Source organism: Mesoplodon mirus (assembly GCF_964341445.2).
Source record: "Mesoplodon mirus genome assembly, chromosome: 9".
Taxonomy (NCBI): Eukaryota; Metazoa; Chordata; class Mammalia; order Artiodactyla; family Ziphiidae; genus Mesoplodon; species Mesoplodon mirus.
Window position 1 is genome coordinate 61,309,300 of NC_138985.1, and position 20,055 is coordinate 61,329,354.

The following is a 20,055-nucleotide window of genomic DNA, read 5'->3' on the forward strand; positions in this document are numbered from 1 at the left end:
AAAAACATTAGGCAACAGGAACAACTAAACATTTCCAACAAAAGTATCCAAACGCTCAAGTTTATGGGAAATTCTAAGGTTTCTCATCTGCTTCACCACCCTTTTAGTTCCTGTAGGTTTAGATCATCTCTCATAGTTTCCTGTTTTATAATCTCAGGGCAGAGTACCAACTTTTTCCTTCATATGTTTCCAGAATCCTGCTCTTAAGTCGGAAATATCTATCATTTAGAAGAAAAAGTAATATAATTTACTAGTACATAGTAGAAACTGGAAGTTACTAAAAATGAATAGCCTTTGTTCAAAACTTTGTACTACAAACAATTATTTTAGTTTAAACTCATGGTTCCAGCAATTAAAAAAATGAGGGACAGAGCAGCAGTACTTATGGTAAGTAATCAGTGAAAGGAGTTCATTTTAAGCTAAGAGTTCATACTGCCCTCAAATGAGACAGTAATATGTTCTGTAGGCAGGCATTCAGCAAAGAGTAGACTGACACAGTAAAAAAGCTCCATGTATTTATTGTACAAATGCATATTTAAAAATAATAAGGGCAATAGAGATTTTTTAAATGTTATCAACCAAACCTACACTTTTTATCTGTTAATACTATCATATCCTCTTCTAGGTTGGCTTCTCACTGTAAATTTCCATTGATGAGAGATTCACAGAATTAAAGTTTCCCATTAGTTTCTAGTCTTCCTGCTCCTTAAGGTCATCTTACTTAACTCTCCATGTTTATTCTAATTTCCTTGACACCTTCACCCACTTTAGGCCATAATAATTCCTCCCAAAGTATCTACAGTTGAAGATTATGAAATTTATTTAGACATAAAAGTGTTAGTATCTATGTTAAAAATTTTAAATGCCTTTTACTTATATTAGTTTCTTTCATCTTTCAGTATGGAGTATAACGCTGGGAACATAACTATTCAGTAAATATTTATTTTTAATTTGTTAGGCCATTTGTGTATCTTTTATTTCTCCTGTACAAAGACCTAAATTAATAAGCATAAATTTAATGTGGGATTTGTTTTGGGAGCATGCTGTTATGTCTCAGGGGCTGATTCAAGGAGCTATAGTGTTTGATCTCATTTCTAAAAATTTATTATTTTCTTTCTCTAGAAAACTGAGCAATAACCTAAATATGAAACCTGCTTATAATATTTTTCATATTTTTGTATACAAAAACACAGGCATTGTTATGTATATTATACTAAAGCTCCTAATATCCCACCATTTTATGAGTTTATTTAAGACTTTAAATTATTTAATGAACAATTTGGCCCTTGCTAAATTGTTAGAATTGCTAACAATTCCAGCAATCAGTTAGGTTCAAGCAATAATTAGAGTTCAAAGATGAAAATATTTTTGTGATTACTGAGAGGAACACATACTTCTGATTTACAAAAAAAAAAATGTTACCAAACATTTCATCAAACTAAATATATAACATCAAGACAAATAAGTGCAAAGAAGTATCTGCCAGTCCTTAAAATTAAGGAACAAAAAATCCTGTTGGTATCATGAAACACCTGAGTAGAAGGTAATACAAAAAACGTCACCAAGCACACTGTGATTAATTCCCAACAAGAAAAGAGCCTAGATTTGGAGAAGTATCGTTAGTGAAACTTTGTGCAAGAGATATTTCCTTCTTGTCAGTAGGGCCTATCATCTCAACTCACCCAGAAGTGCAATTGAATTAGCAGTATCTTCAGCATATGTTATTTCATCCGATACTTTCTTTTTCAAAAATGGCAAGCTTCAATAAGAATGAAGAATATATGAGTTATGTGTAATGAAGTCCTTAATTGAAGCATCATTTGCAAAGTAGAGGAAAATTTCTAAAGATTAAAATGAGGGTAAATATCCTATTTCTTTAGCCCTGGAGAATTAACAACTACCAAAAATATTTCTGTGTTTCTAACCAGTTGACCAAAATAAAATAAAACAAAATAAAATAGGTTTATAAAAATGAAGAGAGATGGACATACAAGGCAAGGTTTAAGAAAGCCATCTTGCAACACTACATAAATAAAAAACTTAAGAATCTTCTTTCTCTCTGAGGGCAAAATAATACTAGATTATACCTGTACTATTAAAATTAGGAAGACATTGGAAAATCTGATACAAATCACAGATCTAGTCTCACCTATAACTTAAAGGCTGTTCAAGGGCTTTTTCTGAAGTTTTTGAAACTCCAGTTAATAGATCAATGCTCTATTTGTTCTTAAAGGTCAGCGACTTTTTCCTTATTAATTGGATCAGTTACCATCCATGAAATAACAAATATACTTTTTGAGACACTAAAGAATTTAACAAATATTAATTATATTAGAATTACATTTCACAGCTAATATAACCAAAGTTATCTGAAAATAATTTATTCACAAATCATAAAAGATAGGGCACTCGAACCTAGGTCATTAGTCTAAGTGTCAGAGGAGAGAGAAAAGTCATTTCCTAAACAAAAAATATAAACTATTTCAGGAGTTCAAAATTTGAACTTTGTATCCTATTTAAAGATATTTAATATATCTTATATATAGGACTTTAAATTCATGGTTTTCAAGAAAAATTAACCAAATAGTTGAAAAACAGCACTTGGAACTGTCACATGTGGATGTATATAGGTCAACAAGAATTAAAAGATATTTCAAGGGCAAGTTATGAAAAGGAATATTTTATAAATGCCATAGAGGTTCATTTCTGGTGTTTGTTAGAATTTTTCATTTGAAATAAATAACTTAATTACTTGATATCCAGCTCATTGTTGAATCTCTAAACTGAAGAACTATAAAACGAATTGTTCTTGTCCTCAAATTTTTTCCTTTTTAACCAAAGGAAACAACCTAAAAGATAAAGCATCAGAAGAGTTTTCCACCAAAAAGGTTATGAAAAAAAATAAGCATTATACTTCTGATGCACTGAGAGAAACATATTACTTAGAGGCCAAAACAGAAGGGTTTGATTTTATTTTTTAATTTTCAATGTTTTTATCTCCCAAAAATGTCCTGAAAAGAGAATCAAGTGAGGGTGTGGTGTGGAAAAATGCACGATGAAAATAGAAATTAGGAAAGTAAAAAAAAAAAAATGATGAGTAATTATGAAATATGAAGGAAAGTGAAGAGTGCATTTCAAAAGATTTCTCATAGTATGCAATGAAACATTCAGTCACAGCTTTCATAGAGAACCAATTCTTGGTGGAGCTCTGTAGGAGTACTGATGTTGAAGTAATGCTTGCAAATCTGGTGTTCTAAGACTTGCATAGCCTCAAAATCTGAAAGTGTTTTACATAATATTATCTCACATCAATATAACAATAATTTCCAGTTAGTACATTACAGTTTCTTGAGAGCATCAGAGCAATAATTTATGTCTTTATTTTTCATGGTCTCTTAAAAAGTAAGGTGTGGTAAGGGCATTCAATAAATTTTTTTGAACATCTGTTCAGATAACAAAATCTTAAATGTAGTTAGTTACAAAATTGCAAATATTATTGCTATAACAAAATCTTAAATGTAGTTAGTTACAAAATTGCAAATATTATTGCTACTAAAAGTGAGAGATAAACCTACCACATATACATAGTCCTACTAATACTATTATTTATATATTAGAAGAAACTCACTATTTAAAAAGTAAATTGGTAGAAATGTTTAGAAGGTTAAATTGTCAGAAAAGTTTATTCCTTATTTAAGAAATTTCCTCTACCATATTATATTGAAAACCAAAAACATATATTTTAATATACATCTTGATTAGCCACTATGTGGCTAGTTCCCCCAAATGGTTGAAGAAAAAATAGTACAGAGGATGGAATATATAAATTTTATAATTCTGGTCTCTAATTTACATTTTGAAAAAAATATGCCAAAAATAATTTGGTGATAAATCATTCTTTATTCAAATTTGGAAGATCAAATAAAACATTTTGACTCTCATGTCTTTGAGAGTCAAATTTCTTAGAGAGATAGAAAAAAAACTAGGCAGAAACTATTAAGTATTGTCCATAAATTTTCTCAAGGATTCTCTGAAAATATAATTTCTTTCTTTTATCTCACATTTATCATTCACTTGAGAGCAATTTATTATGAGAAAACATTTGAATATACTTACAGTTTAATCTCTTGTGGTCAGCAATCTCAGACTACAATAAAATGTACTACCTTTGAGATACCAGCTGCTGGAATCAAGTGATCAAGTGAAGTGTCCTGAGTTCTGTATCACTTTGCTATACCATAATGCATAATATTTTTGTAAGACAAAAAACAGAAAATACTGCATGCTAATATAAAACAAAGTTAAAAAAAACTTACCCACATAATTTTAGGATATTATAGGCAGGTTCTATAAAATGGGGCTGTTTTTTAATTTTTCCTGCACACAGATTCAGAATTTTAAATATCTGTGCTAAATCCCTTAGGGGCTTTAATATTTTTAGTTAAGAAATAAAATTAAGATTTTTATTAAAATATTCTTTACAGCACTTCTGTCAAGAAAAGTCTATAGAATTCCATCTATTTTGTTAAATCTGGTTTAATTATACCAATTTTGAAATCTAAAGAGGAAAACAGAACCATGTTTTTTTAAGGAATATTATTTAATTTTTGTCTCAGTAACCTCTTACTCAAAATATTTTTTCCTCTTCTCACCACATCTTTAGAATTTGATTACCAACTACTACACCACATATTCAGTTGAATAATAACTTATTATTGGCAATGAGTAATAACACTGAAAAAAACCTAACTTAATGGCTCAATTATATCCTTCATCTCCACCCACATACAAAACATATATTGCTCGGGAATAAGCAACCCAAACCTACCTTACTTTTCTGCGTTATTTTATTAATATTACTCAGGTGTGTGGTCTTGTTTTTAAGGTTTAAATTGGTTGAAAATTTTATTTAAGACTAGTTTATGAAAGCAAAATATACCCTCTCTAGATCTTCAGGTAAAAGCACCTTTTATTTTACCTATTTAAAAAACCCAGTTGGTACATAAACAAATTTCACATTTTTTGTTTTGTTTTGTTTTTTAATACAGTTAAGGGGACATGATAAATGTGACTTGCACTTCTTGATTGAATCTGATCATTTCTAGTCTCTAGGAGCTTCTTAGAAAAAGATAGGAGAACTGGATGTATTAGAAATACAAACCCCTGTTAACTTCCTAGAGAAATGATCAAGATACCTCTGTAACTTATCTTTGCTTTATGTGGTTATAACCTCTAAACCAGCCTACTAAAGGCATTCAGAAACAGTCATTTGCCACCAACTCTGTAGCCTGAAGAAGAAAAAATAATGGAGGTGTTGAGTTATTGGGTTAAGATAAGAAATCACTTGCCAGTAGACTTTCTTGGCTACCAGTAAACAATGCTTGATATCGACAAGCCCTCAGGTAACTGACTGAACAAATCCATATAAAACAAGGCTAAAATAAGGTGAGAAAAGAGATAAAATTATAAGGCACCACTTCCCTGAATTGGAGGCTTAAGACGTTTTGAAATCTTGGAACAAGCTAATATTAGAGACTGCTGTCTTCTTGGGGCCAGACTGGACAACTGTTAGAGATTAGTTAGATCAATACTACTGTTAAGTGTGGTCTGTGGACCATTCCAGTTCTGGAATTGTGTGTTACCAGTCTGTGGAAAAATAACTGCAGAAAGTGAGTTTCCTGTGACAATTTCATTGCATTTTACAATAGCATATATATGCAGAGGATAAAAAAAAGAAACAGCCCCCAACAGCAAACTGGTTCTTAATCACAGATAGTTTTGAGACACACTGGTTTCTACATATTGTGATCAGGGTGGTATCTTCATTGGGGATAACATATTTATAGAATGTTTTACAGATTATCAAGAACTTGTTCATACATTATCTCGTCTAGTCTTCCTAGCGACCTCATGAGGGGCTGTTATCCCTATTTTATAAGGGTGGAAAAGTTAAGAAGCTTATCAACAGTGCAAATACTCAAGTAAATTGGTAGAAACAAGACTTTGACTTGGCCCTGCTAACTACATAAACTGTCTCTCTGAGTCTATAAAACTGACACTATCTGCACAGTTAATTTTGCATTATACTGTTTCTTCAAATTTATATTCTCTGATAAAAATATAATTTTGTGGGCTTCCCTGGTGGCGCAGTGGTTGAGAGCCCGCCTGCCGATGCAGGGGACACGGGTTCGTGCCCCGGTCTGGGAAGATCCCACATGGCGCGGAGCGGCTGGGCCCGTGAGCCATGGCCGTTGAGCCTGCGCATCCGGAGCCTGTGCTCCGCAACGGGAGAGGCCACAACAGCGCGAGGCCCACATACCGGAAAAAAAAAAAAAAAAAAAAAAAAAAATATATATATATATATATAATTTTGTAAAAAGCACAAAATGTTAGATATTTTCTGTGTTAAACAGAATAATGGCCTGTCCTAATCCCTAGAACTTGTGACTGTTACCTTCCTTACATGGCAAAGGGACTTTCGTTAAAAGCCTTGACATGGGAAAGTTATCTGAGGTTATACAAGTAGGCCCAATGTAATCACAGGATCTTTATAAGGAAAGGAGAGGCAGGAGAGGGTCAGAGAAGGAGCTATGATGACAGAAGTAGAGGTGAGAGTGATGCTACTTCAAGGAAGGGCCCAGGAAGCCTAGGAATGCAGGCTGCCTCTAGAAGCTGGCAAAGGCAAGGAAATGGATTCTCCCCTAGAGCCTTCAGAAAGAACCAGCCCTGCCAACAACACCTTGCCTTTAGCCCAGTGAGACCTCCAGAACTGTAAAACAAAAAATTTATGTGGTTTTGAGGCACTAAGTTTGTGGTAATTTGTTACAGCAACAATAGGAAGCTAATGCGTTTTCTAAGAAAAATTCTCGGGCTTCCCTGGTGGCGCAGTGGTTGAGAGTCCGCCTGCCAATGCAGGGGACACGGATTCGTGCCCTGGTCTGGGAAGATCCCACATGCCGTGGAGTGGCTAGGCCCGTGAGCCATGGCTGCTGAGTCTGTGCGTCCGGAGCCTGTGCTCCGCAACGGGAGAGGCCACGACAGTGAGAGGCCCGCGCGTGCGTACCACGAAAAAAAAAAAATCTCCTATTTCAGGATAAACAAAACAAACATACACATATAAGTAAAGGATACAAGTCCATTCTGATAACACTGCACCATTTTCTTGACAGATTTAAGTTGTTTTTCTTCTAAATCATCCTAAAACAAATTATCTATTTTAGTTCTTTTGTATTATTAATTCTGTTGAGATTTAAAATTTTTTCCTTAGTGTAAAAAGAAAGTAGACATGTTATCAAGTAATTCTTAAATTACTATATTATAATGTAAGCATTAAAAATGTTTCATAAAACAGTGAAGGTAAAAATAAACTACCATTTATATTTGAATAAGGAATTGTGAATCAAAACTAGGTTAATATAAAAGCAGTAATTGTTTCCAGAAATAATATTAACAATACTGAAGTATGTTGAGCATTTTTCTATGCCAGGTACCATTTAGGCAAGGTACATACATATCATTTCATTAATCTTCAAAATAACCCTATTAGGAGGTACTTTTATTATCCTTCTTTTTTGGAATAGGAAACTCAAGCTGAAACACTACGTAATTACCCAAATCACACAGCTAATAAATGGTGATGTAAGAAGTCAAATTTGACAATCTGACTCCAGAAATTGTATTTTTAACCTCTAAAATATACCCAATGTAGTGGCTCAAACTAAACAGCTTCAGCCAATTAAAACAAAACAAAGCAAAACAAAACTCTGTATACTGATGTAATTTCATGACTGAATCACTTCTGTTCTTTTAACCGTCTTAAATTGTTTGTGAGAAACTGTGGCACATATATATATATATATATATATATATATATATATATATATTATATATATATATATGTATATCTGTGTATATATACATATGTATGAACACATATATATACATACACACACACACATACATACATATTTTGCCTACCCTTATTTAACAGCTAGTAGGAGCTCTACGTAGTTGGGTTTCCTTTTTTAAAAACTGCAGATATATTCACAATTAAAAATAACTTTCACAATAATCATAGCCAACAAAAGATAAATTATTCTTATAAAGCCATTATTCTTAATGTGTTTTCTTCTTTCTATGTAAAAATGTAGAGACTAAAAAATGTTAAAACAATGACTAAATTTTTGCACCTGCTAATCACAGGACATTGTTTTGATCTGCTATACCATGGTCAGCCCATTTCCCACTTACTGAAAGTATGCAATCTTCATCCTGTAGTAATTTTATAGTGTATACTGGCTTTTTAGGCATTCAGTCAATTCTTGGGTAACATCAGGAGAGTGTCATATAAACATGTATGCATATGCATTTATTATCCTTTCTCCCAATGCCTAAACTCTCAATTTTGAGTATTGTATCTTTATTTCCATTACATTCTGTATAAGAGTTCTCTCAAAATAAATTACTTATGACTGGATATGAGTATGTACATATCCTGATTTCTTATCAGGAAATTTTTAAGTACTACATCATGACACACTTCTTCTACCCTTGTGCCCATAACCTACTTGGTAATAAGCTATGAACAGAGGCTACATCAGTCTTTCTTTACTCTTATGATTTCTTCTGTTTATATCCACCATGGATTTGTCCATCCCATGTAATCAAATCTATTCTTTTCCAGCCTCCCTACTAGGTTAAATATATTCATACTAAATTTAAATAGTTCTTCAAGATGAGACATATACTATTTGAAATGTTTTCAACAAAAGGAGAGAAATGAGACATATTTAGGGGAATACATGTTACCTTTCAGGGAAATCACAGTTTCTAAGTGAAATAGAGAAATTTTCTCTCAAAGCTTACTTTACCAGTCTCTTCGAGGAGTTTGATGACATGATTTAGGTCCATAGGCTTGAAAACACCCTAAAAAAAATACAACTCATAGTATTCTATGTCATGAGAAACAAAAAATCACATCAAACACACTATTTTTATATGGCATTATCTCTTAGCAACTTAAAAATATCTTATGACAGGGCTTCCCTGGTGGCGCAGTGGTTGAGAATCTGCCTGCTAATGCAGGGGACACGGGTTCGAGCCCTGGTCTGGGACGGTCCCACATGCCGCGGAGCAACTAGGCCCGTGAGCCACAACTACTGAGCCTGCGCGTCTGGAGCCTGTGCTCCGCAACAAGAGAGGCCGCGATAGTGAGAGGCCCGCGCACCACAATGAAGAGTGGCCCCCGCTTGCCACAACTAGAGAAAGCCCTCGCACAGAAATGAAGACCCAACACAGCAAAAAATTAATTAATTAATTAATAAACTCCTACCCCCAACATCTAAAAAAAAAAAAATATATATATATATATATATATATATATATATATATATATATATATATATATATATATCTTATGACAAAAAGATAGTAAGGGATAATGAAAAGCAGATGAGACTTACAGGAGTAAATAAATTTTGGAGTGAACCCCTCCCCAAACCTCTTGAATTCTAGTATTACCTTATAATCTTTTTTTTTGCTTTTTATTTTTCTTTATTATTATTATTTTTTTAACAGCTTTATTGGAGTATAATTGCTTTACAATGGTGTGTTAGTTGCTGCTTTATAACAAAGTGAATCAGCTGTACATATATCCCCATATCTCCTCCCTCTTGCATCTACCTCCCACCCTCATATCTTACAATCTTAATGTCTTTAAATTTCTTAGTCTCGAAAGGCCCAAGAGAGCATCTGAAATAATAGCACTTCCATGCTTTGGAAAATAAAACGATCTCATTTATACATATTACATATCTCATGCATACACATTACACTGAGTTTGCCTACGCATATATACATAAGACTAGCTTCTAAACTACAGGTAGGCGATCGCCTTCCTGAACCAGGTATCCCCTCTCCCAGCAGTCTTACATCACCCATAGTAGTAAACAGGAACTACCAAGTTCTACAGAGTTTACATCTTAAATATTTCTTCAGCCCACTCCATCTTTTTTTTTTAACTTTTTATTGGAGTATAGTTGCTTTACAATGTTGTGTTAGTTGCTGCTCTACAACAAAGTGAATCAGTTATACATATACATATATCCACTCTTTTTTAGATTTCCTTCCCATTTAGGTCACCACAGAGCACTGAGTAGAGTTCCCTGTGCTATACAGTAGGTTCTCATTAGTTATTTTATATACAGTCATGTATATATGTCAATCCCAATCTCCCAATTCCTCCCACCCTCCCCCTTCCCCCCTTGGTAACCATAAGTTTGTTTTCTACATCTGCGACTCTATTTCTACTTGGCAAATAAGTTCATCTGCACCATGTTTCTATATTCCACATACAGTATAAGCGATATCATATGATATTCGTCTTTCTCTTTCTGACTTACTTCACCCTGTATGACAATCTCTAGGTCCATCCATGTCTCTGCAAATGGAATTATTTCATTCCTTTCATGGCTTAGTAATATTCCATTGTATATATATGTACCACTTCTTCTTTATCCATTCCTCTGTCAATGGACATTTAGGTTGCTTCCATGTCCTGGCTATTGTAAATAGTGCTGCAATGAACATCGGGGTGCATGCATCCTTTCATATTATGATTTTCTCTGGATATATGCCCAGGAGTGGGATTGCTGGGTCAAATGGTAGCTCTACTTTTAGTTTTTTAAAGACCCTCCACAGTGGCTGTATCAATTTACATTCCCACCAACAGTGTAGGAGGGTTCCCTTTTCTCCACACCCTCTCCAGCATTTACTGTTTGTAGATTTTTTGATGATGGCCATTCTGACTAGTGTGAGGCGATACCTCATTGTAGTTTTGATTTGCATTTCTCTAATAATTAGTGATGTTGAGCATCTTTTCATATTTTTTTTGGCCATCTGTAGGTATTCTTTGGAGAAATGTCTATTTAGGTCTTCTGCCCACTTTATGATTGGGTTGTTTGTTTTTTTTGATATTGAGCTGCATGTGTTGTTTGTGTATTTTGGAGATTAATCCCTTGTCAGTTGCTTTGTTTGCAAATATTTTCTCCCATTCTAAGGGTTGTTTTTTAATTTTGTTTATTGTTTCCTTTGCTGTGCAAAAGCTTTTAAGTTTAATTAGGTCCTATTTGTTTATTGTTCTTTTTATTTTCATTACTCTATGAAGTGGATTGAGAAAGATCTTGCTGTGATTTATGTCAAAGAGTGTTCTGCCTGTTTTCCTCTAAGAGTTTTATAGTATCTGGCCCACTCCATCTTAATGATTTATTCAGTTCTCATTTCTCACTCAGTTTTGAAGGTTTCCTGCTGTTTGTTCTCCCCACCTCTAGTCTCGCACCCTTATGGTTCTACCCTCTGGTCAGAACAGTAAAACTCAAATCTGAACACAACACATCTAAATCATTCAATGACTCTCCACTAATGCCTTTCACCCCCTTCTCTGTTTTGATTATGTTGTTACAATCCTATCCGTCTCCTTGGTTAACCTCCCCAGATCCTTCAAGACACAGTTCAGGTGTCATCTCCCCAAGGGAGGAAAAAGGATACAACAAATGTCCCTCCTGAGTACTCCCATAAAACCTTGAATGTATATTCATCACAGTTCCCGTCACCTTATTCTAAAATGGTTTACATCCTTATCCCCTATCCCAAAGTTTACTTTGAGGGAAGACTTTTGTTTTCTGGCATCCCCAGCACCAAACACTGGGTGTAACATATATAAGTTATTTGTAGGTAAATGGGGAAGGAAACAGAAGGTGTTATCCAAAGTTTAAGTACTTATGATAGTACAGAAATGTCCAAATTCTAAATGCAGTTTTGGCTATATTTATCTTGGGGATTAATGCTTTGCTGCATGGCGTTTTCTTTAATTCAAATGTTATATCAATACTGCTCACTCCTATTAGATGGGTTAAGCTATCCTAGTCTCTTCTGTTTCCTTCTTCCCATCTCTCCTGCTTTCACACTTATTTCTACTTTAAAATAACTGTTTGAAAAGATGATGTAATGATGATATAAAAAATATTCAAAAAGAAAAAAATCTTATTCTTATCAAAATACATTTTTATTTTTATTATTTTCTGCTATATATATGTATTTTAATATTTTATTTTGTTTTTATTTACATGTATAAATACCTTACATAATTTCACTTAGTGTTAACACTACTGTATATTCTGATTTTTAAATCTATAATACATACCGTTCCATATTTCTACATAGTCACCTTTCTACACAGTCATTATTCCATTGCCTCTTAGGGCTAGAATTTTCTTTCCTTTCACAATTACAAACTCACATGTTCTGATCTCAAGAAATGTCTTTCAAAAACAATTTTCAGTTAAGCGTTCTAACATTAAGTCTGCAGAATAAGTATCTGAGTGAGTTTATTTACTCAATATGATTTTTTTTTTTTTTTTTTTTTTTTGCGGTACACGGGCCTCTCACCACTGTGGCCTCTCCCATCGTGGAGCACAGGCTCCAGATGCGCAGGCTCAGTGGCCATGGCCCACGGGCCCAGCCGCCGCGCGGCACATGGGATCCTCCTGGACCGGGGCAGGAACCTGTGTCCCCTGCACCAGCAGGTGGACTCCCAACCACTGTGCCACCAGGGAAGCCCTATGATTTTTACTTCAAAAATTAACAATCAAAAAGGATTTACTCCCATAACTGCTGGGTGGGTGACTCGCAGACTGGAGAACACTTATACCATAGAAGTCCACCCACTGTAGTGAAAGTTCAGAGCCCCACGTCAGGCTTCCCAACCTGGGGGTCTGGCAATGGGAGGAGGAATTCCTAAAGAATCAGACTTTGAAGCCTAGTGGGAAATGACTGCAGGACTTCGACAGGACTGGGGGAAACAGAGACTCCACTCTTGGAGGGCACAAAGTATTGTGCGCATCGGGACCCAGGGGAAGGAGCAGTGACCCCAGGGGAGACTGACCCAGACCTACCTGCTAGTGTTGGATGGTCTCCTACAGAGGCAGGGGGTGGCTGTGGCTCACCGTGGGGACAAGGACACAGGCAGCAGAAGTTCTGGGAAGTACTCCTTGGCGTGAGCCCTCCCAGAGTCTGTCATTAGCCCCACAAAAGAGCCCAGGTAGGCTCCAGTGTTGGGTTGCCTCAGGCCAAACACCAACAGGGAGGGAACCCAGCCCCACCCATCAACAGTCAAGTGGATTAAAGTTTTACTGAGCTCTGCCCACCAGAGCAACAGTCAGCTCTACCCACCACCAGGCCCTCCCATCAGAAAACTTGCACAAGCCTCTTAGATAGCCTCATCCACCAGAGGGCAGACAGCAGAAGCAAGAACTACAATCCTGCAGCCTGTGAAACAAAAACCACATTCATAGAAAGATAGACAAGATGAAAAGGCAGAGGGCTATGTACCAGATGAAGGTACAAGATGAAACCCCAGAAAAACAACTGAATTAAGTAGAGATAGGCAATATTCCAGAAAAAGAATTCAGAATAATGATAGTGAAGATGATCCAGGACTTCGGAAAAAGAATGGAGGCAAAGATCGAGAAGATGCAAGAAATGTTTAACAAAGACCTAGAAGAATTAAAGAACAAACAAACAGAGATGAACAATACAATAACTGAAATGAAAACTACACTAGAAGGAATCAATAGCAGAATAACTGAGGCAGAAGAATGAATTAGTGACCTGGAAGACAGAGTGGTGGAATTTACTGCTGCAGAACAACTAAAGAAAAAAGAATGAAAATAAATGAAGACAGCCTAGGAGACCTCTGGGACAACATTAATGGCAACAACATCTGCATTATAGGGGTCCCAGAAGGAGAAGAGAGAGAGAAAGGACCCGAGAAAATATGTGAAGAGATTATAGTTGAAAACTTCCCTAATATGGGAAAGGAAATAGCCACCTAAGTCCAGGAAGCACAGCGAGTCCCATACAGGATAAACCCAAGGAGAAATATGCCGAGACACATAGTAATCAAACTGGCAAAAATTAAAGACAAAAATTATTGAAAGCAGCGAGGGAAAAATGACAAATAACATACAAGGGAACTCCCATAAGGTTAACAGCTGATTTCTCAGCAGAAACTCTACAAACCACAAGGGAGTGGCATGATATACTTAAAGTGATGAAAGGGAAGAACCTACAACCAACAATACACTACCCGGCAAGGATCTCATTCAGATTCGTTGGAGAAATTAAAAGCTTTACAGAAAAGCAAAAGCTAAGAGAATTCAGCAGCACCAAACCAGCTCTACAACAAATGCTAAAAGAACTTCTCTAAGTGGGAAACACAAGAGAAGAAAATGACCTAAAAAAACAAACCCAACACAATTAAGAAAATGGTCATAGGAACATACATATCGATAATTACCTTAAACGTGAATGGATTAAATGCTCCAGCCAAGAGACACAGGCTTGCTGAGTGGATACAAAAACAAGACCCATTGCAGGGCAGAAGTTGAGACACAGATGTAGAGAACGGACCTATGGACACCAAGTGGGGAAAACTGCAGTGGGGTGCAGATGGTGGTGTGCTGAATTGGGTGATTAGGATTGACATGTATACACTGATGTGTATAAAACTGATGACTAAGAAGAACCTGAAGTATAAACAAACAACCAAACAAATAAAACAACTAATACTAAACTTTCATTGGGTTATTTGCATGGAAATATGTTAATATAAATGTTTCAGACATTACATGAAATTTCTAAATATCTTATATGTTCTGGTATAATGTTATATGTCATAATTCTAGTTATTACTTTAAAATGTATATCTCAGAAATAACTAAGTTTCCTTGTCAATTGAATTATTATGAACTTTCATCAAATCTTTAACTGTGGTCATTTTAAAGTCATTTGTCATTTACAGACAGTTCTGGGTGTACTCTGATGCTTTTGCAAATATGTTCCTATAGAAGGGTTTCATCTTCAAGGAGTTCATGGAAAAGACTGACAAGTACAGGTTTCTGGTAACTGACTGTACTGCTGAACTGAATGAATAAGCATTTTCAGAACTCTAATGGAAAACTGATGAACTCATAAAAGTGCTAACAAAAGAACAAGATGAAAAAAAATTAATTACATGGGACTGAGTGAACTGATGAGGATGATTATAATTTTTGTGACTTTCTGTTTGAATAAAAAAAAATCCCACAAGGACTCAGAGGCAAAAAATATACAAATCAATTTTCACTCACAGTAAAGGAGCTGTTATAGTGGAGTATTACTGGACTGAATGACAATATTATGACATAGTGTGAGTGTGTTTTGTGTTTGGTAATTGCAATCACTGTTGCTTTTGTTGTGGTCATCCATTTACAATGCTTGGTGTCAGTCTATTTATCTCATGTAAAAATAAAATACAGTGTGTGTGTGTGTGTGTGTGTGTGTGTGTGTGTGAAAATAATTAATTAATTCATTAATTAACCCTACCAAAAAAACAAGACCCATATATATGCTATCTAAAAGAGACCCACTTCAGACCTAGGGACACATACAGACTGAAAGTGAGGGGATGGAACAAGATATTCCATACAAATGGAAATTTAAAAAAAGCTGGAGTAGCTATACTCATATCAGATAAAATAGACTTTAAAATAAAGATTATTGGGCCTCCCTGGTGGCGCAGTGGTTGAGAGTCTGCTTGCCGATGCAGGGGATACGGGTTCGTGCCCCGGTCTGGGAGGATCCCATATGCCGCGGAGCGGCTGGGCCCGTGAGCCATGGCCGCTGGGCCTGCGCATCCGGAGCCTGTGCTCCGCAACGGGAGAGGCCACAACAGTGAGAGGCCCACATACCGCAAAAAGAAAAAAAAAAAAAAAAAAGATTATTACAAGAGACAAGGAAGAACACTACATAATGATCAAGGGATCAATCCAAGAAGAAGATATAACAATTATAAATATAAATGCACCCAACATAGGAGCAGCTCAATACATAAGACAACTGCTAACAGCTATAAAAGAGGAAATCGACAGTAACACAATAATAGTGGGGGACTTTAACATCTCACTTACACCAATGGACAGATCACCAAAATGAAAATAAATAAGGAAACAGAAGCTTTAAATGACACAATAGACCAGATAGATTTAATTGATATTTATACGACACTCCATCCAAAAGCAGCAGATTACAGTTTCTTCTCAAGTGCGCACGGAACATTCTAGAGGATAGATCACATCTTGGGTCACAAATCAAGCCTCAGTAAATTTAAGAAAATTGAAATCATATCAAGCATCTTTTCTGACCACAACGCTATGAGACGAGAAATGAATTACAGGGAAAAAAACATAAAAAACACAAACACATGGAGGCTAAACAATACGTTACTAAATAACCAAGAGATCACTGAAGAAATCAAAGAGGAAATAAAAAAATACCTAGAGACAAATGACAATGAAAACACGACGATCCAAAACCTATGGGATGCAGCAAAAGCAGTTCTAAGAGGGAAGTTTATAGCTATACAAGCCTAACTCAAGAAACAGAAAAATCTCAAATAAACTATCTAACCTTACACGTAACGGAAATAGAGAAAGAAGAACAAACAAAACCCAAAGTTAGCAGAAGGAAAGAAATAATAAAGATCAGAGCAGAAATAAATGAAATAGAAGCAAAGAAAACAATAGCAAAGATCAATAAAACTAAAAGCTGGTTCTTTGAGAAGATAAACAAACTTGATAAACCATTAGACAGACTCATCAAGAAAAACAAGTAGAGGACTCAAATCAATAAAATTAGAAATGAAAAAGGAGAAGTTACAACAGACACCACAGAAATACAAAGCATCCTAAGAGACTACTACAAGCAACTCTATGCCAATAAAATGGACAACTTGGAAGAAATGGACAAATTCTTAGAAAGGTATAACCTTCCAAGACTGAACCAGGAAGAAACAGAAAATATGAACAGACCAATCACAAGTAATGAAATTGAAACTGTGATTAAAAATCTTCCAACAAACAAAAGTCCAGGACCAGACGGCTTCACAGGTGAATTCTATCAAACATTTAGAGAAGAGCTAACACCCATCCTTCTCAAACTCTTCCAAAAAATTGCAGAGGAAGGAACACTCCCAAACTCATTCTATGAGGCCACCATCATCCTGATACCAAAACCAGACAAAGATACTACAAAAAAAGAAAATTACAGACCAATATCTCTGATGAATATAGATGCAAATATCCTCAACAAAATACTAGCAAACAGAATCCAACAACACATTAAAAGGATCATACACCATGATCAAGTGGGAGTGATCCCAGGGATGCAAGAATTCTTCAGTATATGCAAATCAATCAATGTGATACACCATATTAACAAATTGAAGAATAAAATCCATATGATCATCTCAATAGATGCAGAAAAAGCTTTTGACAAAATTCAACACCCATTTATGATAAAAACTCTCCAGAAAGTGGGCATAGAGGGAACCTACCTCAAAATAATAAAGGCCATATATGACAAACCCACAGCAAATATCATTCTCAATGGTGAAAAACTGAAAGCCTTTCTTCTAAGAACAGAAACGAGACAAGGATGTCCACTCTCACCACTCTTATTCAACATAGTTTTGGAAGTCCTAGCCACAGCAATCAGAGAAGAAAAAGAAATAAAAGGAATCTAAATTGGAAAAGAAGAAGTAAAACTGTCACTGTTTGCAGATGACATGATACTATACATAGAGAATCCTAAAGATGCCACCAGAAAACTACTAGCGCTGATCAATGTATTTGGTAAAGTTGCAGGATACAAAATTAATGCACAGAAATCTCTTGCATTCCTATACACTAATGATGAAAAATCTGAAAGAGAAATTAAGGAAACACTCCCATTTACCATTACAACAAAAAGAATAAAATACCTAGGAATAAACCTACCTAGGGAGACAAAAGACCTGTATGCAGAAAGCTATAAGACACTGATGAAAGAAATTAAAGAGGATACCAACAGATGGAGAGATATACCATGTTCTTGGATTGGAAGAATCAATACTGTGAAAATGACTATACTCCCCAAAGCAATCTACAGATTCAATGCAATCCCTATCAAATTACCAGTGGCATTTTTAATGGAACTAGATCAAAAAATCTTAAAATTTGTATGGAAACACAAAAGACCCTGAATAGCCAAAGCAGTCTTGAGGGAAAAAAACGGAGCTGAAGGAATCAGAATCCCTGACTTCAGACTATACTAGAAAGCTACAATAATCAAGACAAAATGGTAGTGGCACAAAAATAGAAACACAGATCAATGGAACAAGATAGAAAGCCCAGAGATAAACCCACACACCTATGGTCAACTAATCTATGACAAAGGAGGCAAAGATACACAATGGAGAAAAGACAGTCTCTTCAATAAGTGGTGCTGGGAAAACTGGACAGCTACATGTAAAAGAATGAAATTAGAACACTCCTTAACACCATACACAAAAATAAACTCAAAATGGATTAGAGACCTAAATGTAAGACTGGACACTATAAAACTCTTAGAGGCAAACATAGGAAGAACACTCTTTGACATAAACCATGGCAAGATCTTCTTTGATCCACCTCCTAGAGTAATGGAAATAAAAACAAAAATAAACAAATGGGACCTAATGAAACTTCAAAGCTTTTGCACAGCAAAGGAAACTATAAACAAGACGAAAAGACAACCCTCAGAATGGGAGAAAATATTTGCAAACGAATCAATGGACAAAGGATTAATCTCCAAAATATATAAACAGCTCATGCAGCTCGATATTAAAAAAACAATAACCCAATCCAAAACTGGGCAGAAGACCTAAATAGACATTTCTCCAAAGAAGACATACAGATGGCCCAGAAGCACATGAAAAGCTGCTCAACATCAATAATTATTAGAGAAATGCAAACCAAAACTACAATGAGGTATCACCTCACCCCAGTTAGAATGGGCATCATCAGAAAATCTACAAACAACAAATGCTGGAGAGGGTGTGGAGAAAAGGGAACCCTCTTGCACTGTTGGTGGGAATGTAAATCGATACAGCCACTATGGAGAACAGTATGGAGGTTCCTTAAAAAGCTAAAAATAGAATTACCATATGATCCAGTAATCCCACTACTGGGCATATACCCAGAGAAAACCACAATTCAAAAAGACACATGCACCCTGATGTTCATTGCAGCACTATTTACAATAGCCAGGTCATGGAAACAACCTAAATGCCCATCGACAGACGAATGGATAAAGAAGAATTGGTACATATATACAATGGAATATTACTCAGCCATAAAAAGGAGCAAAGTTGAGTCATTTGTTGAGACATGGATGGATCTAGAGACTGTCATACAGAGTGAAGTAAGTCAGAAAGAGAAAAACAAATATCGTATATTAACACATGTATGTGGAACCTAGAAAAATGGTACAGATAAACTGTTTTGCAGGGCAGAAGTTTAGACACAGATGTAGAGAACAAACGTATGGACACCAAGGGGAGAAAACTGCGGTGGGGTAGGGTTGGTGGTGTGCTGAATTGGGAGATTGGGATTGACATGTATACACTGATTTGTATAAAACTGATGACTAATAACAACCTGCCGTATAAAAAAAAAGGATTTACTATATACTTATTTACCCTTGGTATTATGATTAACATTAAAATTGTTACATCTTGGGCCTCCCTGGTGGCGCAGTGGTTGAGAGTCCGCCTGCCGATGCAGGGGATACGGGTTCGTGCCCCGGTCCGGGAGGATCCCATATGCCGCGGAGCGGCTGGGCCCGTGAGCCATGGCCGCTGAGCCTGCGCGTCCGGAGCCTGTGCTCCGCAACGGGAGAGGCCACAACAGTGAGAGGCCCGCGTACCGCAAAAAAAAAAAAAAAAAAAAAAAAAAAAAAAAAAAAAAATTGTTACATCTTACTATTAAATTGTTTAAATTATTAAATTTACTGTTACAAAATTTTTTGATAACTAGAATTTTGCCTTTTAAGGTTTTGGGACTTAACAGTGCCATCTGCCACTACCTCAGTTGTCCTTTTTCTTCCTGTGTTCTCAGAGAAATAAATATATATAGTGAGTTTTTATTTCCCGATTTCCTGCAA

The 20,055-nt window shown here is 35.6% G+C and overlaps 1 protein-coding gene across 1 annotated transcript in view; it reads right to left on the bottom strand.

Moving 5' to 3' along the window:
• The window catches only part of CFAP69 (cilia and flagella associated protein 69), a 71,107-nt gene that overhangs the window by 44,136 nt on the left and 6,916 nt on the right, over window positions 1-20,055 (bottom strand). Inside the window, exons 2-5 of the mRNA XM_082631930.1 lie at window positions 8,866-8,925; window positions 7,132-7,197; window positions 4,317-4,426; window positions 1,683-1,759 (exon numbers count right to left, since the gene is read on the bottom strand). Coding sequence (XP_082488056.1) covers window positions 1,683-1,759; window positions 4,317-4,426; window positions 7,132-7,197; window positions 8,866-8,925 — 313 coding nt within the window. The remainder of the gene's footprint in view (window positions 1-1,682; window positions 1,760-4,316; window positions 4,427-7,131; window positions 7,198-8,865; window positions 8,926-20,055) is intronic.